At 55.8% G+C, this 27,926-nt stretch overlaps 1 protein-coding gene across 12 annotated transcripts in view; it reads left to right on the top strand.

Moving 5' to 3' along the window:
* The window catches only part of SMARCA4 (SWI/SNF related, matrix associated, actin dependent regulator of chromatin, subfamily a, member 4), a 101,980-nt gene that overhangs the window by 50,486 nt on the left and 23,568 nt on the right, over positions 1–27,926 (top strand). For 8 of the 12 annotated variants that reach the window (XM_023194170.3, XM_023194178.2, XM_023194174.2 and 5 more), the window contains exons 15-29: positions 177–327; positions 2,767–2,930; positions 8,743–8,809; positions 9,341–9,451; positions 11,490–11,732; positions 13,305–13,418; positions 14,119–14,226; positions 15,190–15,276; positions 16,080–16,126; positions 17,562–17,728; positions 20,054–20,217; positions 22,626–22,853; positions 23,105–23,203; positions 23,461–23,538; positions 24,251–24,469. In XM_023194170.3, the coding sequence (XP_023049938.1) occupies positions 177–327; positions 2,767–2,930; positions 8,743–8,809; positions 9,341–9,451; positions 11,490–11,732; positions 13,305–13,418; positions 14,119–14,226; positions 15,190–15,276; positions 16,080–16,126; positions 17,562–17,728; positions 20,054–20,217; positions 22,626–22,853; positions 23,105–23,203; positions 23,461–23,538; positions 24,251–24,469 (2,047 nt within the window). The remainder of the gene's footprint in view (positions 1–176; positions 328–2,766; positions 2,931–8,742; positions 8,810–9,340; positions 9,452–11,489; positions 11,733–13,304; positions 13,419–14,118; positions 14,227–15,189; positions 15,277–16,079; positions 16,127–17,561; positions 17,729–20,053; positions 20,218–22,625; positions 22,854–23,104; positions 23,204–23,460; positions 23,539–24,250; positions 24,470–27,926) is intronic. The other 4 variants (XM_023194177.2, XM_023194180.3, XM_023194179.3 and 1 more) reach the window with 1 other exon arrangement.

Here is a 27,926-nt window from a genome sequence, read left to right as displayed (position 1 = left end):
AGTGTGCACTGCCCTGCCTGGCCTCACACTGTCCGGCTGCACCTCTGTATGTCTTACAGTGCTGGCCACAGGTCATTCGGCAGAAAGGGCCACTCCACAGAGCTTGTGTCGGGAGCGAGCACATTGTCACAGATAGGAACATGTGTCCTTACCCAGCGCTTCCATCTCACTCCCAGGAACGCCAAGCAAGATGTCGATGATGAGTATGGTGTGTCCCAGGCCCTTGCACGTGGCCTGCAGTCCTACTATGCCGTGGCCCACGCTGTCACCGAGAGAGTGGACAAGCAGTCAGCGCTTATGGTCAATGGTGTCCTCAAACAGTACCAGGTGAGGTGGCGGGTGGGGAGGCCACTGCCGCGTAGCTGCCTTGGTGCAGGTGTTCCCAGGTGGTAGGGGCTGCGGCCGTCAGGCAGACCTGAGTTCACTTTCTGCTGTTTGTGGGCAATGCACTTGTCCCCTTTGAGCCTCGGTTTCCCCATGTGTAAAACAGAGATGTGGTCTGGTAGGTTAGCCGCCAGGAGGAAGTGCAACAGCAGAAAGTCAGTGTCTACTGGTTGCCTGATGTGCGAGGCAGAGTGGGAGCGATTTGCACACCAGTGGCCTCACGGAGGAGACGGGGCGACCTGAGGAGCAGAGAGGTGCAGCAGCTCCTTAGCATCACACCGTGTGTAGGGCTGAACCAGGGCCGGAGCTCAGATCTGGGCATCTGCTTGCTCAGGACAGGTTACCTGAGCTCTGTGTGGTGTGAAACGGCAAGCATCAGGAGCTTAGATCTAGGAGCCGGCAGCCCTGGACTCTGCTCTTTCTTCTGGGGATGGGGTAGCAGGTCCTGTGTGAGGGTGAAAAGATGATGGCTCTGAAGCTTTTCACCTGGGCCTGGCTTGGGACAGTCAAGAAGGAGAGCTGCTTGTGCTCTTAATGCGGCCCAAGCTCATTATAAGGCCCCACAGGACAACCAGCACAACTCCAACCAAAGAACAGGTCTCTGGTTTTCAATTTGGTTGTGATCCCTGTTCTCCAACTTTCTTTTCTTTTCTTTTCTTTTCTTTTTTTTTTTTTTTTGAAACGGAGTCTCTCTGTTGCCCTGGTTGGAGTGCAGTGGCGCGATCTCAGCTCACTGAAACCTCTGCCTCCCGGGTTCAAGTGATTCTCCTGCCTCAGACTCCCGAGTAGCTTGGACTACAAGTGTGCACCATCACGCCCAGCTAGTTTTTGTATTTTTAGTAGAGACAGGGTTTTACCATGTTGGCCAGGCTAGTCTCAAACTCCTGACCTCAGGTGATCCACCCACCTCGGCCTCCCAAAGCGCTGGGATTACAGGCATGAGCCACTGTGCCCAGCCCCAACTTTCTTTAAGACAACTCTTAAACCTTTTGTGTTAATGTCAGCATTCAAAACTGCGCATGCAGCTATAGTCCCAGCTACTTAAGAGGCTGAGATGGGAAGATCACATGATCCCAGGAGTTGAAGATGGGCTGGGCAACATAGTGAGACACTGCCTCTACAAAAATATTTTTAAAATTAGCTGGGGGTGGTTGCACACATCTGTAGTCCCAGATACTTGGGTGGCTTAGGTGGGAGGAGAGCCCAAGTCCAGGACTTCTGAGCTGTAGTGCCCTATGTCGATTAGGTGTCTGTACTAAGTTCAGCATGAATATGATGACCTTCAGGAGTAGGGGACCACCAGGTGGCCTAAGGAGGAGGGAATCTGCCCAGGTCAGAAATGGACCAGGTCAAAACTGATGTGCTGATCCGTAGTGAGATAGTCCCTATGAATAGCCACTGCACTCCAGCCTGGGCAGCATAGCGATACCCCATCTCTATAAAACAATAATGAAACAAAGGCAAATCTCATGGTCAGTGGAATTTTCCAAGAGTCCCATGCAGTTAAAAAAATTAGAACTTGGCTAGACGCAGTGGCTCACGGCTGTGATCTCAAGCACTTTGGGAGACCAAGGCGGGTGGATCACCTGAGGTCAGGAGTTTTGAGACCAGGCTGGCCAACATGGCGAGACCCTGTCTATACCAAAAATACAAAAAATTAGCTGGGCATGGTGGTGCATGCCTGTAATCCCATTTGCTTGGGAGGCTGAGGCAGGAGAATTGCTTGAACCCTGGAGACAGAGGTTGCAGTGAGTCAAGATCGGGCCACTGCACTCCAGCCTGGGTAAGAGTAAGACTCGGTCTCAAAAAAAAAAAAGAATTAGAACTTGGCCAGAACTTACTTCCTGAATCCATTATGAAAATTTCCAAATTTTCCTTCATAACATTATCTTCAGTTTGCAAATAGTCTTCTATTTAAGGCCTGTATTTCAGAAAGCTCCCAGGCTTTGAAAATCCCTCCCTTAATCTTGAAATGATGTTCAGGCGGCGAATTCCTCACCAAGTCGCCCTGAAGCCCTCGTGGTTTCCTGAGTGCAAGTGTCCCGTGGTGTAGGCAGGTTTTTCCTGTGTGCTGTGTGGGGCATGGTCAGGCAGGGACAGGCGGACAGTGTAACAGTTGGGAATGAGCTATTGGGATGTGCACCAGAAATGTTACACTTGTCCATCATCAGCACAGTCACCCTGCAACTTCACAGGCGCTATTGTAAGGACGAGGCTCAGCAATAAAGAATCGGGTTGGTTCAGAGGAAAAATCCTCGGTAAAGGCAGTCGAGGGTGGGATGTGGCTCAGGCAGAACTCGTGGCTGACTCTCTGAAGTGTGGAGAACCCTCTGGTGTCCTACCCTGCCTTCAGTCCTGGTGTGGCCGTGTCTGTCCTTGCAGATCAAAGGCTTGGAGTGGCTGGTGTCCCTGTACAACAACAACCTGAATGGCATCCTGGCTGACGAGATGGGCCTGGGGAAGACCATCCAGACCATCGCGCTCATCACGTACCTCATGGAGCACAAACGCATCAACGGGCCCTTCCTCATCATTGTGCCTCTCTCGTGAGTACCCGGTGCCAGCAACACCCCACACGCTGCTCACACACCCCTGTGTTCATTTCCTAAGTTTGCCACAGTAGAATACCACAAACGAGGTGGCTTAATGACGGAAATTTATTTTCCTGGAGGCCAGAAGTCCAAGGTCAAGCTATAGTAGGTTGCTTCCTCCTGAGGTCTCTCTTCCTGGCTTGCAGGGATGCGTGCTCACATGTGTCTCCCTGTGCCTTCACGTGGTCCTTCTCCGTGCGTGCCTGTGTCCTCATCTCTTCTTCTTAGAAGGACACCGGTCAGGTTGGATGAGGGTACATCCTAATGGCCTGCTTTAACTTCATTGCCTCTGTATTGGCCCTGTCTCCAGGTACAGTCGCATCCTGAGCTACTGGGGGTTAGGACAGCTCCACCCGCCTTGGGGCTGTGCACAGCTCCACACATCACAGCCTCTGCCTCTGGGTCCCGGAGCAAGTGGGGGCATGACTGCTTATCCCCTCCACCCTTGAGGAGGCCTGCGGTCCCTCTCCTGGGATGTCCTTGGTGTCCTTTTCAAGTCCCACAACCAGCAAAGTCCATGCAGGGGAGTCGCAGGAGGCAAAAACCTCCCACTAGAAAAGTAGGGTGAGGCCGTTGAGGCTCCATTGAACAGTCTCTACTTCCTTGCCATGCAGTGCCATGCTAAGGCCACCAGAGCCCTTGGACACATCCCAGCGTGGCCCAGGTGCTTGGGCATGGTGGGATCTGGATACCCTAAGAGGCTCTCACTTGCCACTGCCTGGCTCCACTGGCCTTTTTCTTCCAGCAAACTGAGAGTCCGCCCCCCTGCCCACCTCTCTGGACATCTCTCTACCCAGCTCAGCCCCTGCACCGAAAGGGGGACCAACCAGGGTTTTCCTAGAAAGCCCCAGGGCTGGCTCTTACTGGTCCAGTCACGTGTCCAGCACGCAGGCAATCACTGGCCTGGAGGTTAGTCTGCTCTGATTGGCCAAACCTCAGCATGGCACTTGGTCTGGCCCTAGAGCACAGCCCCTAACTCCAGCCAGGCACTCACAGGGACCACTGCAGCCACGAGTCAGCAGCGCACCCCCAACCCACAGCAGGCTGGCGAGCTGCATGCCCATGCCCCAACCCCATGGGAAAATGCCCTCCTGTTTGTAAGATAGCCGGGCCCCATGGTGGGCCTGACGTCCTGACCGTTTCAGGTAGGACCGGAGGAAAGGCGAGGACCCCAGAGCCCTCCCAGATTTACCGTGGAGCTGTTTCTTTCTTCTGTCCCCCTGCTTCCCGCATGGCGGGTAGAACAGACTGCCCTGGAGGAGCAGGGCTTCCTTGTGCACAGTGCTGCAGGCAGCCGCACCTCCCCTCGTGGTCAGACCCAGATTGCTATAGCGTTCCCGCTGCACCTTCCTGAGCTCTGTCCCGTCTGTGTCCAGAGGCTGTTCCTTCCGGCTCTGCCCATCTCCTGGCTCCCCTCTGCCCTTCTTCCCCCAGAGGACGATGGGTGTGGTGGCAGCCGCCCTCTGAGGTTCCCGATTTTCCCTCCTTTCACTTACAAACTTCTCAGATCACCATCTCTGCTGGAACGCCGCTCTCTGGGGTGCTGTTGTTTTGCAGCCTTGGTTCTTAGTTAATTTTTTGCTTAAAAAATTTTTTTTAAACTTCATTTTGAAATGATCTCATCATTTATTTATTTTTATGTTTTGAGAAGGAGTCTCACACTGTTGACTGGCCCGGAGTGCAGTGGCGCCATGTCAGTTCACTGCAACCTCCGCCTCCCGGGTTCAAGCGATTCTCCTGCCTCAGCCTCCCAAGTAGTTGGGATTACAGGCATGCACCACCACGCCCGGCTAATTTTTTATATTTTTAGTAGAGATGGGGTTTCTCCATGTTGGCCAGGCTGGTCTTGAACTCCTGACCTCGTGATCTGCCCGCCTCTGCCTCCCGAAGTGCTGGGATTAGAGGAGTGAGCCACCATGCCCGGCAACCTCATTCTTATAAAACATTGAAGAGTTAGTGTAAAGAATTGCTATGTATCCTTCACCCATCTTCCCCATTCTTTCATAACCCCAGGACAATTATGAAAACCAGGAAAATAACATGGACGTAATACTAATACCAAACCAGAGGCCTTATTTACCAATCTTGTCAGTTTTCCCACAAGTGGCCTTGTTCTGGTCCAGGATCGCACACTGTCACGTCTGTGTGGCATGCCTGTGGCATTTCCTCATTTCATCCTTCGTCCTTGCCGAGCTTGATGCTATTGAATCCTGGTCGGAGCTTTGGTAGCCTCTCCTTCAGTTTGGGTTTGTGTTACGTGATTGCGTGGAGCGACGCCACGCGCTGCTTGATGTGCCTTAGCGGGGAAGGCGTGAGATGTTGAGGCTTTGGTCTCTTGGGCAAGGTGACTGCTGGGTTTCCCAGTGTAAACCTAGGAGTTACACTTTCGGTTAATAACTATCTCGTGGGAACGCACTTTGACACTATGTAAATATCCCATTTCTCTTCCTACTTTTCCCGGTCATTTCAGCATCTGTCCTACTCCATTTCTTGTTGCCATAAAAGAATACCTGAGGCTAGGTGGTAAAGAAAAGAGATTTAGCCAGGTGCGGTGGCTCACGCCTGTAATCCCAGCAGTTTGAGAGGCCGAGGTGGGCGGATCACCTGAGGTCAGGAGTTTGAGACCAGCCTGACCAACATGGTGAAACCCTGTCTCCACCAAAAATACAAAAAAAAATTAGCCGGGCGTGGTGGCGCATGCCTGTAATCCCAGCTACTCAGGAGGCTGAGGCGGGAGAATCGCTTGAACCTGGGAGGCAGAGGTTGCAGTGAGCTGACATCGCGCCGTTGCACTCCAGCCTGGGCAACAAGAATGAAACTCTTTCTCAAAAAAAAAAAAAACAGAGGTTTATTTGGCTCATGATTCTGCTGGCTGGAAGACTGGGCACCTGGTGAGGGCTTCAGGCGGATTCCACTCCTGGTGGAAGGCAAAGGGCAACCAGTGTAGAGATCCTATGGGGAGAGAGGAGGCGAGCGAGGTGGGGGTGCCGGGCTCCTTTTAACAGTAGCTCCCACAGGAGTTCAGAGAGCAAGAACTCACTCATCCCCCGTCCCCAGTACGGTACAGGCCATTCATGAGGGTTCCGCCCCTGTGACCCACTCGACTACCACCAGGCCCCACCTCCAACATTGGAAATCAGATTTCAGCATGAGGTTTGGGAGCGCCAAATACCCAAACTATAGCAGCAAACATCGGATAAGACTTGCCTGAAAAAATAATTACATGAGAGTTGCCAAATACATGGTTACCTGTTTCTATCCGCCTTTCTCTACAAATTACCTGGAATTCCACTATTAAGAAGAGCTTTCCCTTCTCCCCCATGTGCTTGTTAGGGTAATTCTTATATCATTGTGGACTCACGCAAACAAATACTATTTATTTCGTTGCTTCAGTTTTTTCAGATTCGGCCTGGGAGAATTCTCCCTGGATGAATTGTGTCTTCTCTATTGATTCAGTCATTTCTTCATATGAGTATGGACCCACGGATTAAATTATTTATTTTCTACTCCAGGCTATGCACCAGTGCTGGGTTTTGTTGTTTTGTGGCTCAAATCCATCCAGCTTTGGCCACTGGGAGCTCTTTAGGTTGGCTCTTCTGCCCTTTGACACGCCCCCAGCATTGGGTGAATTTTGAGGACTTTCTTGCTTTTTGGCACCAAGAGATGCCGCAGGCACACATAGTCCATTTCCCGCCCACTCCCTCGAATCAGCCATTTCTCCAAGGAGCCCTGGTTTCCCTTCTTACAGAATGGTTTTGGGAACCAAGACCTGGGTCCTGGATGGGCCCGTTGCTTCTGGGGTGTCGTTGCTCCCGGGGCCCTCTCAGTGGTCAGCGCTTGGAGATTCGTGTCCGCGTGCTGATGCTATGTGCACATGTCATCTAAAAGGCCTTCTCTGCCTCTGCATCTGTTTCTGTGTTAAGCTGAACATGAGTTCACGCCACTGTCTGCGGCTCTGAGGGAGGACCACAGGTTCCTTCTCGCACTTGCACCCTGTGCGTGTTCCCATTCTTGGCTTCCGTGGACAGCAGTTTCAGAGTAGTGAGCCCGTACCTCTGAGAAGCATCTTGAGCCACTAGAACGCAGGCCTTGGGACCAGTTCCTTGTGTCTTCAGGCATCCAGATTGCAGTCAGATTCCATTTCCAGGGTGCTAGAGGTCAGCTCCTTCCCCCACTTCCGTGAGGTTGTGAGGTGGGTGCTCCTGCGTTTCCACACCGCGCCCCACCTGGGCAAGTGTCCACACTGTGGAACGCCAGCTCCTGCAGGCCAGAAGAGGGCCCGCGCCCTAGGGAATGTTTACAACATATGGGCATGCGACCGAGCCGGCCCTCTCAACTGGGAATTGCTGCCTCCTTCCATGAGCTGCTTGTCCTGCCTCCGTTTGGACTTCTGTCTCCGGAACCTGTCCCCTCAGGCCCCTCCTGACCCTTGCTCCTGGCTCTTCTCCCTCCCAGTGCAGATGCTCCTCACATCTCCGGCTTCTCCCTTGGTGCCCTGACTGTCCCCCATCATTCCAGGGAGGTTTCACTGTTCCTAAGTCAGCAGAAGCGTGAGGTCAGCCCTACACGCCAGGTCCAGTGGCTCCAAGATGCCATCAGGGACCCAACCTCCCCCAGGTTTTTGCCCAGTCATTCTTGGGTGACTCCAACCCTCAGGCTCCTTACCTCGTGGTTGCAAGATGGCTCCACTGCCTCCCTCACCTCATCCAGGTTCCAGGAGAGTAGACGGGGCAAAAGGCAGCGGAAGCGCAAGGCTGCTGAGCCCCTGCTCCCCACACTCCTTCAGAAACTATCCCAGCCTTCACCACCGCCATGCGCCCTTCTGTCTGTTGGCTCTGCTGCCTGGTTGGCTGTGGCTTCCAGAGGGGCTGAAGATGGGTTCACACAGCACCTCCCTCGTGGACCTGCTTGGGGGTAAACCACGAGTAGTCCCTGGAACTCCAGCTTCGAGCCCTGTCTTTCCGAACCACCCCGTCTAGACTTTCTGAGTGGCTTCACTCCCCCACTGAAGACTCCCTGCCCCAGTCTTCCTCCCAGAGCCCGCCCCCTTGGGGCTCAGCTTTATCGCGGCCTCCACTGTCTCAGTCTCTAGGCTGTCGGTCCCAGGTGGCTCACCCTCCCCACTGCATTCTGCCTGGTCCCAGGTGGCTCACCCTCCCCACTGCATTCTGCATTCTGCCTGCCCCACGTCCTGCCTTACCCCGGTCCTGGTCACCCCCCAGAGGAGCAGCCACGTGTTGCCCTTCCCTCCCATCCCTGTCCTCCTGCCTGCACCTGAGCCAGGCCCTGCCTCGCCCCTCACTGTCCTCGTTCTCTCTCACAGTCAGGGACCTTCCATGGCTGGAGGGTGGCAGAAAGAGCGTTTGGTGTCTCCCATATCCCCAGGTCTCTACAGCACTGTTGATAGCCTGACTCTGGGCATGAAGCCTGTGTTCTGAAGCTGCGTTTTCCTGGCAGCAGGTGCAGGCTCCCCAGCCCTGCAGTGTTGTTTCTGTCCCCCATCACATCTCTGTGTCCCTAATTCTCACTCTAAAAGCCCTTGTCCTCTTTTCCCAGTGGCCTCCCTTGTGCCCTCCGAGGCAGAGCCCTTTACGTCCTCGCCAGTCCCCTTCCCTCCCTCCTTCCACCGCCCTAAACACAGTTTCTCTGCCCACTCTGGGGGCCATGACCATGTTGGCCTCGCCCCTGGAAGCCAGTGGCTGTGGGTTTGCACAGTGCGCCGTTGATGAGAGGCCTGCACTTGACTCTCATTTCCTTGTCCCATCAGAACGCTGTCCAACTGGGCGTACGAGTTTGACAAGTGGGCCCCCTCCGTGGTGAAGGTGTCCTACAAGGTAGGTCACGGCCGCTGAGGTTTCCGCTCTTGCTACGGAGGGGCGGGCGGGACATCCACACACATCTCTGCACGGCGAACCTGGGGAGAATGCTGGGTCTCCAGTCACACGGAGCCTCCAGGACAGCCTGGAACTCCAGTCACATGGGTCCGGGAGTTTGGACTGGGCAGGGACAGAGCAGATTAGCTCACTGGGGAGGAGGCAGGAGTGAGCATGGTCAGCACTCAGAGGCCAGCTCAGGAGCCTGAGATGGGGACCCAGCCACCAGGAATGGGCAGATGGCGGTGCAGGCTGCACGATTCCCTCAGGCCCTGGCCGCCGCTGGCCCACATTGCTTCCCCTTCCCTCTGCAGCGCATGTTCTGCATGGTGAGGTCTGGGGACGGGCCAGTGGCCCTGCCAGCCCCTTTCCCCACTCCCCTCTGTGAGGACAAGCCCTCCCACCGTGTCACTGGGCAGCTGCAGGGGGTGCCTGTGCCCCTCTTGCCACCCGGCCCCAAAAGTTGATCTGCGTATCCTGCTTCCCTTGCAGGGATCCCCAGCAGCAAGACGGGCCTTTGTCCCCCAGCTCCGGAGTGGGAAGTTCAACGTCTTGCTGACGACATACGAGTACATCATCAAAGACAAGCACATCCTCGCCAAGGTAGTGTGTCCCCGTGGGAAACGCCAGGCCACGGGCTGAGTGCTTTGGGGCTGCTGCTGCCTGACCACGATGCTAACACATGGGTCACGCTGCCCGTCCCCTCCAAAGCCCCTGCAAGTAACTTCCTGGAGTCCCACCTGCATGTGGGTGAAGACAGCTGCCCTGTGTAGGGGGAAGGCCCAGGTGGGGGCGTCCTGGGGTTTACCTCCCCAACTGTCTCCAGGCAGGCCCTGAGTCAGGCCCAGAAGCTGGGGCCGTCTACACAGCATGAGCTCTGCCTCCTCTCGGGCCTTTTGCCCAGAGAGCCTCAGCACCAAGTCGTCTCGTGACCCGCCTACAGGGTCCCCATGGGGCTTGGCCAGACCAGTCTTGTCCTCCTGTCTCTCATTGCTTTGGCCGTCCCTCCCTGGGGCCCTGGCTTCTCACCCAGGCCATGGGCTGAGATTCAGCGTGTCGGGGAGAGCTCGAGGGCCAAAAACCATGACTGCCTGCTGGCGTGGGGCAGCTGGTTTGGGCTGTTCTGTGAGGGTCCTACTGGCTTGGAAGCCTCTTCTGGGCTGAAACTGTGAAAGCAGTCCCACCATGGCCATCGGTGATGAAAATATGGCCCAGATGGAGAACAGACATAGTCCTCTGCCTCCAAAAACTCATGTTTCTCATTCAAGGAGGGGTTGCAGGTAAAGATGTACCTAGTCTCACTCCTAAACATCCAGCTGAGTGAGTGTTGAGCAGTAGAGTTTTTTGCGTTTTGGGTTTTTTTCTTTTTTTGAGACCAAGTCTTGCTTTGTTGCCCATGCTGGAGTGCAATGATGTGATCACGGCTCACTACAGGCCTGACCTCCTGGCCTCAAGCGATCCTCCCACCTCACCCTCCTGAGTAGCTGGGACTACAGGTGTGTGCCACCAAGCCCAGCTAATTTTTTTAAATTTATTTTTTATGGAGATGGGGTCTTGCTTTTCTGTTGATCTCAAAACTCCTGGCCTCAAGGAATCCTCTCACCTTGGCCTCACAAAGCACTGGGCGACTGTGGCTGGCCTAACAGTAGAGTTCTTGACCCAGGGATGGGGGGATGGAGGAGCTGTTTATGGGTTGCCCCGCCTCTCAGTGTATGGCTGGAGTGACGATACCGGGGCTGTGGACTGGGTGCTTGCTTGCTTTTTTTTGTTTTTTGAGACAGAGTCTCACGGCTGTCACCCAGGCTGGAGTGCAGTGGAGCGATCTCAGCTCACTGCAACAACCTCTGCCTCTTGGGTTCAAGTGATTCTCCTGCCTCAGCCTTCTGAGGACTGGGTGTTTTATCCCTAAGCCAACACAGGAGGAAACTGAGGCCTAGGGAGTTGGGTATCCTGCAAGTAGGGTCTTGCCTCAGGTCTGTGCTTCAGGTGCCTCCTCTGCGGCTCACCCCTGCTGACTCTGTACAAAGCCAGGTCGTGTGCAGGCCCAGGAACCAGGCTCCGAAACCCCATGCTCCCCTGCCAGTGACTCGGGTGATATAATCACCCCGCAGTGGGAGTGCTCTTTGAGTGCGGCCACTGCGCTCCCTCCCGACCCGCATGGCCCTGTATGTAGTGGCGCGGCCCCTACCCCATGGGGCCCACGTTCTGAATCACAGGCTGCTCATTAGAAATGTACCCATCACCAACCCAGTTCCCCTGAGACCCTCCACACCAGCGGGACAGACTCCCCAGTCAGCAAGATGTATCTTCTGTCAGAAGGTGCTGGGCATTTTTCTGTGCTGTAGATTGATATGTGTGATTTTGCGGGGAAGCCAGATTACTTTTTTGCAGTTCGCTTTGTTCACCTGACAATAGTCATGGGGTCATGGGCCTGTCTCTACCTGAGGCTTTCGAGAGGCTACCTTGTGTGGCTCCAACTCAGTGAGTCGGCCCCGGCGCAGGACGTCAGGACTGTGCTCTCCACCCAGCTGCGCTCTTCTACCTGGAGCCTTCCTGGTTCCTGGGCGCGGAGTGGGAGATTCTCCCCCTGTGCTGGGCCACCTGCTGCCCCCGCCCCTGATTGCCCACTCTGTGCCCGCAGATCCGTTGGAAGTACATGATTGTGGACGAAGGTCACCGCATGAAGAACCACCACTGCAAGCTGACGCAGGTGCTCAACACGCACTACGTGGCGCCCCGCCGCCTGCTGCTGACAGGCACACCACTGCAGAACAAGCTTCCCGAGCTCTGGGCGCTGCTCAACTTCCTGCTGCCCACCATCTTCAAGAGCTGCAGCACCTTTGAGCAGTGGTTCAACGCACCCTTCGCCATGACTGGGGAAAAGGTGGGTTTGTCCAGTTGTGCCCATGCTGACTGTTCCAGGTGCAGCTGGTTCTGCTGGCTGGAGCGTGTTGAGCGCCCGCTACAGCTGGCTAGGCCTGTGCTGGGTGCCTGGCGAGATTCTGCATCTGCATGGAGCAGGGGAGCCCTGGAACCCAAGGCTGGGGCAGCCGTAAGGGCCCCAGGGGAGCAGGGCAGAGGTCATGATAGTGAATCTCGGAATGCTCGGGGCGTCTCTGACTATGCTCCAGGTGCAGAGGGAATGGTGAGGAAGATGGCCCTGAGGCAGCTGTGGGACCGCAGGCGTGTGGAGAGCACCGCTAGAGTCTGCAGCGTGCTGTAGGCCCCTTTAGATGCCCTCAGAACTCACCCTCAGGGCAGTGGGAAGGAAGCTTGGAAAATTCCAGTTAACGGGGCCTCATGGTCAGGTTCTGTCTTATGTTGTTTTCAAAAAGCGCAGTGGCCAGTGTCTCTCAGTGTCTGGGTGACAACATCAGCCAGGCTGTGGCATGGCGGCATCATCTTGGTTGAGTAGCCCCACGCCAGCACTGGTCCCTGAGCCTAGAGCCCCCCTTCCTGTTGGAGGTTGAAAGTGTGGGACGGGCTGTGTTTCTTTCTGAGGAGTTTAAGTAGCCAGATGCTGAAGTGTGGGCAGAACTACAGAGGTTACCTCGAAGTGCCCTGCCTAGGATGGCTGGGCCCACGCCCTTCTTCCCACCTTAGACAGGTCCAGGGCAGCTGGGGCCTTCCTGGCCTCGTCCGTGAGTTCCCTGCCCTCTCGGCTGCTGGTCAAGGCTGTGACTCTTCTGACAGAGAAACTGAGGCATTCCCCAAACCCTCATGATAAAGGGGTCCCCAGTTTTTAGATTCCCAGGCCCCCCACACCAAGAGCCAGGATCTGATGCCGTAGTTTCGGCACTTTCTGAACCGAGCAAAAAAAGCTCTGCCAAAGGATTGCTCAGGAAGCAATAGAAGAGAAGTTCTGGCTTCGTTTCATTTTCCTTTAACTTTTTAATTAAATCATTTTAAAAGTTAGTTCTTAGTAGAGGAGTAAGCGCCGTGGGAGATCAGGGTTTCTTTCACCTGGTTCCACCCAGGCTGAATGAGCCCTCCCTGAGAGTAACCCTCTGTAAGCCCCACGTGGTCAGGCTGGCCCCTGCAGCGCCCCTGGCGTGAGCTTGGTGTGTGGTGGTCTGTGGGCGCTCCAGTTGGTGTTACTCGTGGAGAGGCAGCATGCCCGCTGCCGGGGGTCTTTCTGGTGAGGCCCAGGGAGCAGGGTGAGAAGCTTCCCAACTGGATGGGGTGGGCAGGTGGTCCACAAAGGTTTGTGCTCGGTACTGCGGTTCCATGTCCCAGGAATTACACGGAGGGAACCAGATCCTCACAGTTTCCTAAAGAAGAGGGTGCCCTGCTGGGCCCCCAGAAAGCATAAAGCAGTCTGAAAAGCCACGTGCCAAGGGCAAGATCACCCCAGGGGACCCCATTCCCCCCGTCTCCACATCCGCACCTTGTAGTGAGACCTCCGTTGCCCTCCTTTGGAGGTAATGCTTGCTTCTCGTGTCTTGGGGGGTTCCAGGTGGACCTGAATGAGGAGGAAACCATTCTCATCATCCGGCGTCTCCACAAAGTGCTGCGGCCCTTCTTGCTCCGACGACTCAAGAAGGAAGTCGAGGCCCAGTTACCTGAAAAGGTGACGGAGTTGAGGGGAGCCGCTGGTGAAGCAGCCTCATGTGGGGGCTTTCCCCAGGGCTGGGCGTGCTCAGGGTCTCTCCGCACAGTCCCGGGCCTGCCCTGGTCAATCCAGCTTGGGGCAGCGATGACACCACTGGGTCTGTAACGCTCTGTGCTGCTGTTCTGCTGTAGGGATTAAAAAACACTCATAGACTCACATAGCTCACAATAGGTTAGAGCACAAAATCCCACTTCCTGTCAGGGGGCCAGGTGCCTGTGCGGGCTCTCCTGGCCACATCAGGAGGGGCCGTGGGCTTGGGGTTGTCCCCTGGCCCCCCATCATGGCTCTGGGTTTTCAAGGCCTGCGGCAGCCACACCCCCGGACCCAGTTCCCACAGCAAGACCCGCAAACTCGGGGTCCCCAGCCACAGTTGCCCCTCTTGCTCTTTGTTTCCTGGCTGGCTGTGGAGAGGCCCCCAGGAGATGGCTGAGGGGCCCTTTCTGGCCCAGTATCCCCCTGGTATCTCTGCCTGCTACTTGCTCTCATTGCCCAGGTCTCCCCTCTTCTCTCCAGCTGTGGGGGGCTCCTCACCCACACCACAGTGTGCTCTGGTCAGAGCTCATGTGACAGGGCCGGGGAGGTCAGCGCTGGGTTTGGGTGGTGGGAGTCGGGCCTCAAGCCACCTTGGGCCCTCGTGAGCTTCGTGTGCCACCTGCAGGTGGAGTATGTCATCAAGTGCGACATGTCTGCGCTGCAGCGAGTGCTCTACCGCCACATGCAGGCCAAGGGCGTGCTGCTGACTGACGGCTCCGAGAAGGACAAGAAGGTGGGCCCCGGAGTCCCCCAGCTGCATTCCCCACCGGGTGTCAAAGGCAGGCAGCATGGCAGGCGGGGCAGAGCACGCTCTGACCATCGGGTCATGATCTGGTCCTGATCCCCAGGGCGTCTGGCCAGCCCTGGTTGTGATGGCTGGTGGCTTGTGTCAGGACACACTGACTCAGTTGCCAGTGGCTTCCCCTTTGCTTATGAAACACTGGCTCCTTCTGCAATGGCAGCCTGGGCCCAGCACTGATCCCAGCAGGGTTAGAGTGTCCTAGAATGCCCCCCTTCTCTCTCTTACTAAGTGAAAGGGAGGGAGCGGGCTGTCTCCTTCAGGGGCTGCTCTTGACAATCCCGGGCCCCAGGACCCACCTGCCTGTCTCTGCTCAGCAGGAGTGAAATTGTCCTCCCAGGGAATACACCAGATCCCTTGATTCTGCCCCCAAGGCCTTGACCTCGGCCTGGCCTCCCCCAGATGTTGTGTCTGTGCCCCTCCTCCCCTGAGCTGAACAGCAGTGTGTTCCCTAGTCCATTCCCAGCCCAGAGCACGTACCCCCCGCCCCTGCCCCCACCTCCTTCCTCATCCTGGAGGCCGGGGAGCCTCCTGAGTCATGGCTCACCCGGCTGAAACCCTCTAGGGAGTCCCACAGTAACAGTGCCCAGAGCAAAGGTGGCATCACAAAGCATCGGGGACTCTGCCTCGGCCCTTTGCCAGTCTTGTTTCTGTCCCGTCGTGCTGGCCCCGTCCCCGCCATCTGCCCTCTGCTGTGCCAGGCAGTCGTGTTTCCCAGGGCTTGTTGGGGGCCTCCAGGCCTCCAGCCTGCCGCCATCTCCCAATTGCTGTGCCTAAAGCCACTCCTCCCCACTAGAGCGTCCCCACGGCCCTTCTCCCAGCACCCACCCATCCACCAATCCCACCCCACCCCAGGAGGGCAAGACCCCATTTGGCACCCTCTCATCTGCCTCCCAGGGCAAAGGCGGCACCAAGACCCTGATGAACACCATCATGCAGCTGCGGAAGATCTGCAACCACCCCTACATGTTCCAGCACATCGAGGTGAGCCCGCTGCGGCCGGGACAGCTCAGGGCCTGCCGTCCACTGAGCTCCTAGGCAGAGCTGGCTTGCTTCTCCTCAACAACTCTTTAAAAATAGATTCGAATATTTTCATTAGGTAATGCCTGTACATCTGTTCCTTGTTTGATCTTCACTTTGCCAGTGCTTACGGAAAGAATCCCAGCAGTTAGGGCGCAACTTGCAATAGGAATACAGGGCCCTGAAAGCTTATCCTCAGAGAGCAGGAGTATTTGGAGACGTCTCTGGGGGAACGTGTCCCCCCGCCAATGGGGTCCTGCTGCATCTCTTTGGCACGCTGACTTTTCTCACGTTGTGGGGCGTCAAGAGTCATCACCCTCTTCAGTGAAGTGTGGGGCAGTCAGAACCCTTTTGGGTCATGGTGCCTTTGAGAATCTGGGTTCTTTTTAGAAGCATGCGTATGTTCGTGTTTCTTGATGTAAAGTGTTGGGGTCATTGGAGACCCCCTGATGCCCACTAGGAGAGCCCCTGGGGCTGTCTCAGCACCCTGAGCGTGGCTGTGGCCCCATGACATCCTCGTGCACTCGGTGTGAAGAGTGCTGTGTGGGATGTCCTTTCCTTCATTGGAGGAGTGTGAGGGAAAAGATGGCAGTGGGCTAAGAAAGATGGTTTTGGCATCTGTGTCTGGTCTCAGAGCTGCCGTGGGCCCGTGCCAAGCACACAGTGCAGAGGCTTTGTCCTCTGAGCACCAGAGGTGTGTGCGGACCGCAGGGGGGCCCGGTGGCCCGCACCTGCCTGTCACTGACGCCTCTCTCTTTGCCTTGCAGGAGTCCTTTTCCGAGCATTTGGGGTTCACCGGCGGCATTGTCCAAGGGTGAGAAGCTTCCCAACTGGATGGGGTGGGCAGGTGGTCCATGCAGAGGTTTTCTGTCATTTTGTTGCCTTTATTGCTGCTGTTATGTTTGTTCGATTTCAAAGGCAGAAAATTAGAAAATACAGAAAACTCCAAAACAAAGAATACAATTTTCTTTTCTTTTGAGATGGAGTATTGCTCTTGTTGCCCAGGCTAGAGTGCAGTGACGCAATCTTGGCTCACTACAACCTCTGCCTCCTGGGTTCAAACAGTTCTCTTGCCTCAGCCTCCCGAGTAGCTGGGATTACCGGCGCCCGTCACTGCCCAGCTAATTTTTTGTATTTTTGGTAGAGACAGAGTTTTACCATGTTGACCAGGCTGATCTTGAACTCCTGACCTCAAGTAATCCACCCACCTCGGCCTCCCAAAGTGCCAGGATTATGGGTGTGAGCCACTGCACCCGGCCCCATAATACATATCTTTAGTGCTCGGAGAGCTGACCACTATTAACCAACCCCAAGAGACAGGGTTCCTGAGGCAGGATTCCTGGCTTACAGATCCCGCTCCGCCGCCTCCAAGCTCTGTGACTCTAGACAGCTGTCTTAACCTCTCTGAGCCTAAACTCTGTTCACTAGTATAGAGTACTTTTTATACCATGTGGGTGTTTTCTATAGCACCCTTTGTAAGGTGCAGCCCCGACTCCTTTACGCCCCTAATGGATGTGGATGTTGTGTCTAGATTTTCACCATTGCAAAGAACCTTGCTAAAAGCATTCTTCCAGCTAAAGCCTCCATTCAGTTCCCCTGGGGTGTTAAGCCATTTGCAAGACGAGAGACGCCTAATGAAAACATCACAAATTCATTTTGATGTGTTTTTTTGTACTGAGTTATGGAACAGGGTCCTATACACCTGGCTTCAAGGCCTGGAGGCCTGGCTTGGCCATGTGGCCAGCCATATCACATTGTACCCCTGCCAGCCTCAGTGTCCACATCTACCACACTCGGGGTGTTGGCTAAAGGAAACGTGAGAAGCCGAGGTGGCCCTTCCTCCTGGGTCTGGCAGACCATGGGTGTCTCCAGTGTGACATTTGCTCTTGGGGCTTCTTTATCAGGCAAGGGGACAAGGTCCAGCTTCCCGGAGCACCCCTGTTCCACCCCCATGTTGTCCCGGCCACGTGACCCACAGCACCTCCTTTCATCATCATGAGTGTCTGTGTTAGACGAGAAATACATGTGCCACCCTGGTGATGTGCCTTCCAGCGAGGGTGGCTGGGCTTATTTCAGTTGGGGGAAACGGCTTTGCTAAAGCTTTGGGTGATGTCTGCTTAGGACGCATGTCTGTGCCCTTGAACCTGGTGCCTGGCCTGGAGGTGAGCGATGCACCTCCTGCCTTACCTGCCTGCAGGCTTCCGGGTTTAACATCCTGCGCCTTCTCTCCTGTCTCCTCCACACTCCAGGCTGGACCTGTACCGAGCCTCGGGTAAATTCGAGCTTCTTGATAGAATTCTTCCCAAACTCCGAGCAACCAACCACAAAGTGCTGCTGTTCTGCCAAATGACCTCCCTCATGACCATCATGGAAGATTACTTTGCATATCGTGGCTTTAAATACCTCAGGCTTGATGGTGAGTTCATATGAGCCAGTGAGGCATTTGTTACAGGGTTTTGTTGTTGCAGCTGCCACAGAAGCTTCTCACTGGCATTCCCTCCCGTGAGGCAGGGTAAGGCCCAGGCACTCTGGGTTCAGTGGCCAGAGTGGGCCTAGGCACAGGCTGAGCATCTTGGGCACTCAGCATTGGGATGGGCCCTGGATTGGATGCCGGGTGTCCTGACTCCTCGGCTGACAGTCTTTCCACGGCAATGCTGGGTGCACTGGGGAAGGGGTGCCCTGTGCACCTTTTTCTGGAAGTGCCAGAATTCCATCCCATATGGACACAGGGAAGAAAGCATCGATAGGCTTACCTAGCTCTAACCCCTGGAGGTTAAACATGCTTCAGGCACAGCTGGATCCAGGCATGCAGGTGATGTTGGAGAGACTTTTCTCCAGCTCTTGACTCTGCCTTCTTCCATCTTGGCTTCCCTTCTACCTGCTCAGTGTCTCCAACAAAAGCAGGTCCCAGGCTGGCTCTCATTTAGCTGCTGTGAGCCACATGCCCATTGCTGGGCCATTCGTAGCAGCCCAGTGGCTGGCCTGGAGGTCAGGCCTGGAGCTGGAATCCGACTCTGTGACGAGCACAGAGGGAGGGAAGCAAGCACTTCCAGGCAGGAGCAGCAGCTGCCGGAGAGAGGCCTTCAGCCCAACCCTCTGCCCTGTGGTCCCTGGTGGGAAAGGTTGCCGTGTGTGTTTTTGTGCCCACCTGCCCCAGCGCACGGAAGCTCAGGGAGGAGAGGCTGTGAGACGCCGACAGGGCACGTGAGACATGTTGTCTGTCAGTCCCAGTGGGTCAGGGAGGCCCTGGAGTGAGTTCTCCGTGAGATTTACTAGAACGGGGCTTACGAGAAACACGAGCATGAGCTGCTAGGACAGACACAGCTCAGCCAGTTCATTGTTCCCCACCTGGGCCGACCTGCCCAGGTGCCATCGGAATGTGCTCTCTGCATCCCTCCAGCCACAGGTCCTCCCCGGGGTTCTGTCCAGGATCACTCTATAGACACGAGTCTTGCAGGGGTCTCCCCAGCTTGCCTTCTTCCTTAGGGGCTTCCCACTGCTTTGAGACTGAAAACCAAAACCCTTCAGGGTCCGCATGGCCGGGCCACCCCCCAGCCTTTGCTCTCCTTCGGTCTGTCCAGCGGCTTCTCCTGTCCTTGAAAGGGCCAAGGCTTCCTGAGGGCCGTCCTGTCTGTGTCGCATCCCTGACTCCCCCAGGAGAGAGCCCAGTTCCCACCCATCCCAGTGCCTTTGTGGCTACTCCATAAGGACAAGGACTTTGGTCAGTTCAACTACAGATGTGTCCTCTGCATGTGATACGGTCATAGCCACAGGGATAGAGAATCCATTGAGAGTGGAGGAAGGGTAGAAGCTCAGTGAAGTCTCCTGAGACTGCAGCTCCCATGAGTGGGCTGGCGTCTGGGAGCCGGGTAGCCCCTCACCTCAGCCCCGTCTCCGAGCTGGGGTACCAGGAGCCTGAGAGAGGGCGGGACAGCAGGCGGATGGCCAGGCTACTATGGGCTTCCACACTGTGCCTGGGCACATGTAGGCTGGTGGCAGGAAATGGCTGGTTTTTATTTCATCACCAAAATGACTTCAGTGTTCCAAGGGCACCTCCGTCCGAACTCCCAGCAGCCCAGGGAGTGTAGACGTTGCCTTAATGCCCACAACGCTGAGGGCATCCTTGGTTGTCACCCAGGAGACCTGCACTGGCTCCTGGACTTGGGTTTTCTGGGGGCATGGGGAAACCGATCCCGCCAGAAAGGATACGAGCCCCCTTTATGAGGTCCCCATGCTCTTACCTGTAGAGGATTATCTTTGTGAACCATAAAACCTTTTGAGACAGGGTTGAGGGCAGGTGCACCCACAGTCACTGTCCACCCACCCCCAGGTCCCTTGTGTTGCGAGCGGCAGTGTTGCCGGCATTGGCCGCTGTGTCTCCCACTCCCCGTGGAGTGGCACGGGGCAGAGTAGGGGAGAGAGTCCAGGGCTGTGGTGGTGGTGGCTGTGCTGACACTGTGGCCTACTGTGAGCTGGGTGCCGGGTTCTGCACTCCAGGCCCACCTCCTTTAGTTCTTCCAGCGGGACCTGTTTTCATCTCTGGGATGTGTGGAGAGGATTTTGTGGTGAAACACTGGAAATCCAGTTACTCGCCAGTGGCCCACAGGCCTGTGTGGGGAGTGCGGAGCCGGGGATCTGGGGATGCTGGCAGGCGCTGATCCTGTGCCTGCTCTCAGAAGCAGGGTTCCCACTCTACCCCTGAGGTCACCTCGCTGACCCTGTTCTCCTCTGTGCCCGTCAGGAACCACGAAGGCAGAGGACCGGGGTATGCTGCTGAAAACTTTCAACGAGCCCGGCTCCGAGTACTTCATCTTCCTGCTTAGCACCCGGGCCGGGGGACTCGGCCTGAACCTCCAGTCGGCAGACACTGTGATCATTTTCGACAGCGACTGGAATCCTCACCAGGTAAAAGCGGACTGGGCCCCAGGTCGAGGAGAAGGAAGGGGTGCCTGCAAAACCTCAAGGAGACACCGTCCCTGGCTTGAGGGTCCTCCAGTCTCCTCCACATTGTCTTAGACCCCGGGAGCCGGGAGGATCTGCACCCATATCTCCACAGGTCATCAGGGAGAGAAGAGGAGGGGTCCTCCTATTTCCCAAAATACAAACAGCCTTTCCCTCTGATTGGGAAAGCAGTGTATAAGCCATCCGTCAGTTTGGTTTTTCTTAAATCCTGGAATGGCACCAATGAGGAGGAGGTGGAAAGTACCCTGATCAATCTGTGTCATCACCGTGGGGCGGCCCCTGCAGCGTGCCCTGTGAGCGCGCACACTGGCTCTTGTTCAGGCAAAATTGGGGGTGAACTCCATGCCAGTTCGTTTACTTCCTCCTCTTGTTCCATAACCGTGTACCCCTCATGGGCCTCAGCATCGGCGGATACCAGGTCATGCTGTTACATAGCTACAAGAGATTGAAAATGCGTACAACTTTTCTCTGTTTCGTTATAAGACTAATAGGTTCTTGTTGTTTTTAATATGCAAACACCAGTGACATGGTCAGGAGTCCCTTTTCCCTTCCTCTCCAACTCTGCTCTGTTCTGAGCCTCTGCCAGCCCGTCTGCCTTCGCACATGTGTGTGCTGAGATTAACACAGATGCAGCGTAGTCTAGCATGTGCCTCTTCCACCAAGCAGTGGGTGTCAACCACCGAGTGCACATCAGAAGCCACCCGGCCGTCTAATTGGCCACCAGGCGTCCCGGCAGATGGCCGCCCCAGGACATCTGCTCTCAAACTCTGGTGGTTGGCAGGCGTCCGGCTTTTCTGTTGATCAGCCTGTTCACCAGCCCCGCAGGGTCCCTCTTTCTCTCAGAGTGCTTGTGCGAACACCCTAGGTCTGCTCAGCCCTCAGACATGGGGTCGCTCCACCCAGGCACTGTCCTCTTCATGTTCTGGTTGCTCCTGCCGAAGTGGTTTCACTCCTGCCCCTGGGGTGTGAACGTGCTCTGCCCTTCCCTGCAGCGTGAGGGCACCAGCGTTCTCAGTGTGTAAATTGTCACCCGTCTGATGGGTGAATGCCCTGGTGGTCACTGGTGGCCCCTCTTACGATCAGGCTGGGGTGTAGCTTCTGCCCAGACCCTGGTGACCAGCCAGTTTCCTGAGAGGTGGTTGGGTTGTGCCTCCCCGTTGGCAGGCCGGCAGCAGACGGAGGCTGCACCGCAGGGCCTGGGGCGCGTTGGGAAGGGCTGGCCCTGCCAGGAAGTATGTTGATAGGGCAGGAGGGCTGAGCGACAGACACAAGGCACTCCTGGTCCCCACCAGTTGTGGCCTCTGCCACCCCATGTGTGCCAGTCTTCAGTTTCAGAGCATCACTGGTACTCAGCCTGGTCCCGCAGCTCCTGGGCTCACAGACAGGATTTCGTGGGAGCCTCCTTGTTCTGTGCTGGGGTGATGATAAAACTGACAACCCAGGCCAGGCACGGTGACTCACGCCAGTAATCCCAACATTTTGGGAGGCCGAGGTGGGCAGATCAGCTGAGGTCAGGAGTTCGAGACCAGCCTCGCTAACATGGTGAAACCCTGTCTCTACTAAAAATACAAAAATTAGCCAGGCATGGTGGTGTATGCCTGTAGCCCCAGCTACTCAGGAAACTGAGGCAGAAAAATCGCTTGAACTTCGGGAGGCAGAGGTTGCAGTGAGCTAAGATCGCGCCACTGTACTCCAGCCTGGGCAACAGAGCGAGACTTTGTCTCAAAAAAGAAAAAAGAAAAAAGAAAAAAAAGCCCAGGCACAGCACCTGCGTTGTCAGGAGCTGACTACACCAGTCACTGGGCCACGCTCCTGGTGCTTATTCACTCATTCAAGCCACGCAGTAGCCATGGGATGGGCCCCATGTCAGCTGAGGGAGTTTTGAGGCTCACAGAGGTGAGACCTGGTTCCAGTTCTGTGTGCATTTTGAGAGTGGCAGGGCCCACAGCCAAACCAAGCACTGCCACAACGTGACCGGGCTTTGGCCACATCCTGTAAATGGTGCTCAACTGTGCAAGTCCACGCTGTGGGGAGCCATGCCGCTGCCACAGGAGCTGCTTGGGAATATAACCCCCTGGGGGTTGGTGCTTTCTTCCCGAATATCTGTTGGGTCCCAGTAATGTAGAAGGTGGCACTTCTGGAGGAGCATGATGAGAGCCCCCTTCCCCCCAGGGACACATGGGGCCCAGGCTCCACCAGCTCTGTCTTCGTGCAGCGGCAGATCAGGCTGGGCAGAATTGCCAGGCTGAGAGTGATACTCACACCACACCTGTCTAGCTAGTATCGGAGGCCGCCTTCCCTTTTATGACCTCCTGGGCTCCTTTGGGATTGACTGGCACCTCTTCCCTCAGGACCTGCAAGCGCAGGACCGAGCCCACCGCATTGGGCAGCAGAACGAGGTGCGCGTGCTCCGCCTCTGCACAGTCAACAGCGTGGAGGAGAAGATCCTAGCCGCGGCCAAGTACAAGCTCAATGTGGACCAGAAGGTGATCCAGGCCGGCATGTTCGACCAGAAGTCCTCCAGCCACGAGCGGCGTGCCTTCTTGCAGGCCATCCTGGAGCATGAGGAGCAGGATGAGGTGAGCCCAGCGCCGGCCCCGACCCCTCCCCAGCGTGAATGGTGGACGCATGAGCGGCTTTCATTTTTGTTTTTTTACCTTTTTTGCACTCTTATTTTTTTTTGCATCCCTTTGGAGTAAAGGGAGTGTGGGCTGAACGGAAAGAGGATGAGTACTTGCTTTTTCTTTGAAGTGGTTTTTTTTTCCTAAACTGCTGGTGAAAGACGCCGGATTGACAGCCCTGGAGACTGAAGTCCTCTATTTATCCACAGAGCAGACACTGCAGCACGGGCAGCGGCAGTGCCAGCTTCGCCCACACTGCCCCTCCGCCAGCGGGCGTCAACCCCGACTTGGAGGAGCCACCTCTAAAGGTGAGAGGGGTAGTTCAGTCTCCATGCCCATTCAATCCTCGGCTTCTCGGCTGAGACGGCCAGCAAGGGCCCTGGTCCCACGGAGCGTGCGTGTGCGTGTGCGTGTGTGTGCCTTTCGCTGCCGTGTGGGTCCCCATCCACCGCAGCCGTGCCGGGACCACCAGCTCATTCCCACGGACGCCGCCGCTCGTCTCTGAGCTCGGCCACCGCCCACCCCGGCCCCTCCACAGCGGCGCTGACAGTTTGCAATCTTGTAGGAGGAAGACGAGGTGCCTGACGACGAGACCGTCAACCAGATGATCGCCCGGCACGAGGAGGAGTTCGATCTGTTTATGGTAAGCACTGCGGGGTGGACGGGATGGTTCGGGCATCCCACTCTGCCACCACCAGGAGCAAAGCAAAGGTCCTAGTGCCCATGGTGGTGTCCCCAGCAGGTCAGGGAGCTGGGGACAGCTCACAGTGCAGCCCGCTCATGCCTCCAGACTGACCTGTCTTCCACCCGCAGTCTCCTGAGCATGGCGTCGGAGGGCGAGATGCACACCCATCCATTCTGGGTGTGACCCTAGACCTGCCCCACCAGCTGTGTTTTCTAACGGGCTCTTCAGGGCTTCATGCACTCCCTTTCAGAGGGAGTTCGCTGCATCCAAGGCCAAGGGACTGACCAGGCCTTCAGTCGCAGAGCCCCCTCGCCCCTGGGTGGGAAACAGGAAGTAAGCCACCCAAGCAGGGGCCTCTTGGCCTGCAGGCCGTATGCCTCCACCAGCGCTGTGCCGCGCAGCTGCCGCCCTTCTGCTGGGGTCTGCAGCCCTCTTGTGCAACCTTCCATCTTTTCAAGTTTCCTCTGCCTCCCGAGGCAGAGCCCCTAGTCAGGGTCGGACGTAGCCAGGCCGGGTCGGCCACCAAACAATCAAGAGCTGCTGTTTAACTCTTGCAGCAGCGTTGGTCCCCACGGACAGAGAAAGGCCCTTCTGAGCCCGGCGTTCTGGCTCTAGCGTGCCCCTAGTGCCCGCATGCTGATGCCTCTCCCTTTGCCTCCCTCCCCATTAGCGCATGGACCTGGACCGCAGGCGCGAGGAGGCCCGCAACCCCAAGCGGAAGCCGCGCCTCATGGAGGAGGACGAGCTCCCTTCGTGGATCATCAAGGATGATGCGGAGGTGGAGCGCCTGACCTGTGAGGAGGAGGAGGAGAAGATGTTTGGCCGCGGCTCCCGCCACCGCAAGGAGGTGGACTACAGCGACTCACTGACGGAGAAGCAGTGGCTCAAGGTACATGCCGGAGAGGCCCGGCAGGCCCCGCAGGCCAGCGCCAGGCAGGGCTGGGGAGACAGAGGGCCGACTGCCAGGACTCAGGCCTGGGTCCAAAACACTCCCCTTGGGCCACTCCTCGCCAGGCTCTGCGGACAGCCGAGAGCCTTTTGATGTGGGCCAGGGATGGTTAGGTCCTTCTGGCTCCGCCTCAGAATGCAAGGAGGACCCATGGTTCCTGAGCAGCTCAAAACCTGCTGCTGGGTATGGTTGGTCTTTCAAGTACAAGGGTTTACCTCCTCCCGAGGTTAAAAATCATGTCGCTGATCTCAGTGGAGTGCTGGCTTTCCCGGTACCTGCCAGGAGGGAGGCACAAGGGTGAATCATGGACTATTGAGGCACCCTGCGAAGCAGTGCACTGCCGGCTCCAGGAAGCCTCACTTTGGGCAAGTCCCCCCATGAGCTGGGGAGACTCAGTCATGGGAAGGGAGGAGCGGGCAAGCCCCTGAGGGCCTCTGAACCTGGCAAGTGCTGCACAGGGCTGGCAGCTGCTTGTGGAGCTGACGTGAGGGCCCTTTCTCAGCAGATGGCACCTGGCCCTGCAACGGCAGCTACAGATGTCTGAGTCAGTCATGCGGTGCTCCTGGGGCCTCCCCCGACCCACCCTTCCCAGCCTAAGGCACACTGTGACAGGTGCCTGGCACTGACGTCCTCACTGGGGTTACAGTGACAAATCAAACCCCTTCCCCTCTCAGGGGCTCTGAGTTATAGAGATGATGATTCAGACTCCATCTGTGAAGTTGTGTCATAAAAATGTCCTGAAGTAACAATTCCGAGAAGGCAGGTGGCGGCTTTTGGCTATGCCGTACAAAGTGCCATACCCAGAAATGAGCCATGTGGCCCAGCGCATGGAGCCAAGCAGCCCCAGGCCCCTCCTGGGACCTCAGCAGCCCAGACTCATGAGCTTGCCTGCCAAGCTGTGCACCAGAGGGCGCTGTTAAAACACACCAGGAGCCCAGGTGACAGGCCATCCTGTTCCCCAGCCAGCCTCCCGAGCAGAGCGCTCCAGGACCCAGAAGAGAAACCCTGAAAAGTCGGAGTGTGAGCCCTGCCGCAGACCTGTGTGACAGCAGAGCTATTTGACTGCTGTATGAGTGTCACCAGCCCTGCATTTTTTTCTTTTTCAATAGAGACAAAGTCTTGCTATGTTGCCCAGGCTGGCTTCCAGTTCTTGTGGGGCTCAAGTGATCCTCACACCTCAGCCTCCTGAGTAGCTGGGACGACAGGTACATACCACCACGCCTGGCTAGTTTTAAATTTTTTGTAAAGTCAGGGTGTCGGCCGGGCGCGGTGGCTCAAGCCTGTAATCCCAGCACTTTGGGAGGCCGAGACGGGCGGATCATGAGGTCAGGAGATCGAGACCATCCTGGCTAACACAGTGAAACCCCGTCTCTACTAAAAAATACAAAAAACGAGCCAGGCGAGGTGGCGGGCGCCTGTAGTCCTAGCTACTCGGGAAGCTGAGGCAGGAGAATGGCATAAACCCGGGAGGCGGGGCTTGCAGTGAGCTGAGATCCAGCCACTGCACTCCAGCCCGGGCGACAGAGTGAGACTCCGTCTCAAAAAAAAAAAAAAAGTCAGGGTCTCACTGTGTCACCCAGGCTGGTCTCAAACTCCTGGGCTCAAGCAGTCCACCTGCCTCGGCCTCCGGAGTAGCTGGGATTACAGGCATAAGCCACCACGACCACCTCAGCCTTGCATATTTGAGGCAGTGAGTGCCTTTGAAATTTAAGATCAGTTCATATGCGGATGCTCTGTGTACACATTTTTCTGGGTGTAATTTACATACCATACAATTCACCCTTTTAGGGTCTATGACACAGTCGTCTTCAGTGTATCCAAGAGTTGTGCATCTATCACCACAGTCCATTTTAGGACATTCTCATCACTCCCAAAAGAAGCCCTGCCCCGATTTGCCATTTCCTGTTAATTCATTGATTCTCCCCAGCCCCAGGCAACCACTGATATACTTTCTGTTGGTATAGTTTTGCCTGTTCTGGGTGTTTCCTGTCAGTGGAGTCCTAGAGTGTAGGATGCTTTGGTGTCAGGCTTTTTTTCATGCAACTTAACGTATTTACGCATGATGCAGCAGGTGGTCATGCTTCATTCTTTGATGGTGAAATGATCCTGCCTCGTACAGATTTGTCACATTCTCTATTAAACCTTTTGAGGGACCCCCAGCCTGGTTTCCTTGGTGACTGTGCCAGTTCACAGTCCCACCAGCTGTGTACGAGGGTTCCTCTCTGAGCATCCTCAGCAACCCTTGCTGTTCCCTCGCCCGCTGATTCTAGCCATCCCAGCAGGTATGAAGTGCCATCTGAGTGTGGTTTGGATTTGCATTTCCCTGATGGCTAATGGTGTGGAGTATGTTTTCATGTGTTTATTGGCCCTTTGTATATCCTCTGTAAAGAGATGTCTTTTTTTTTTTTTTTTTTTTTTTTTGAGACGGAGTCTTGCTCTGTCACCCGGGCTGGAGTGCGGTGGCCGGACCTCAGCTCACTGCAAGCTCCGCCTCCCGGGTTTACGCCATTCTCCTGCCTCAGCTTCCGGAGTAGCTGGGACTACAGGCGCCCACCACCTCGCCCGGCTGGTTTTTTATATTTTTAGTAGAGACAGGGTTTCACCGTGTTCGCCAGGATGGTCTCGATCTCCTGACCTCATGATCCGCCCATCTCGGCCTCCCAAAGTGCTGGGATTACAGGCTTGAGCCACCACGCCCGGCCAATATATTTATCTTAATATTGAATTGTAAGTTATTTACAGGTACCGTATCAGATATCATTTGTAAATATTTTGTTCCATTCTTCACAGTTTTTCACTTCCTCAATATCCGTTGAAGCACAGAAGTGTTTCATTGTACTTGCAGTTGATTTTTCTTTTTCACCTGTGCCTTGGTGTTGTATCTAAGAAACCATTGCTGGGCGGGTGCTGTGGCTCATGCCTGTAATCCCAGCACTTTGGGAGGCCGAGGCGGGCAGATCATGAGTTCAGGAGATCGAGACCATCCTGGCGAACACGGTGAAACCCCCTCTCTACTAAAAATACAAAAAAATTAGCTGGGTGTGGTGGCGGGTGCCTGTAGTCCCAGCTACTGGGGAGGCTGAGGCAGGAGAATGGCGTGAACCCGGGAGGCGGAGCTTGCAGTGAGCTGAGATCACGCCACTGCACTCCAGACTGGGTGACAGAGCGAGACTCCATCTAAAAAAAAGAGAAACCTTTGCCATATCCAAGGTCACAAAGACTTGCCCTTGTCTTTTATTCTAGGAGGGTTATAGTTTGAGCTCTTCCATGTAGACATGTAAGATCCATTTTGAGTTAAATTTTATACATGATGTGAGGTAGGGGTCCATCTTCATCCTTTTGTATGTGGAAATCCAGTTGTACCAACAGCATTTGTTGAAGAGACTGTTTTTTTCCC

The sequence above is a fragment of the Piliocolobus tephrosceles genome, chromosome 21 (assembly GCF_002776525.5).
Source record: "Piliocolobus tephrosceles isolate RC106 chromosome 21, ASM277652v3, whole genome shotgun sequence".
NCBI lineage: Eukaryota > Metazoa > Chordata > Mammalia > Primates > Cercopithecidae > Piliocolobus > Piliocolobus tephrosceles.
The sequence above is the reverse complement of the archived record's forward strand: the minus strand, read 5'-3'. Positions and strand labels throughout refer to the sequence as shown.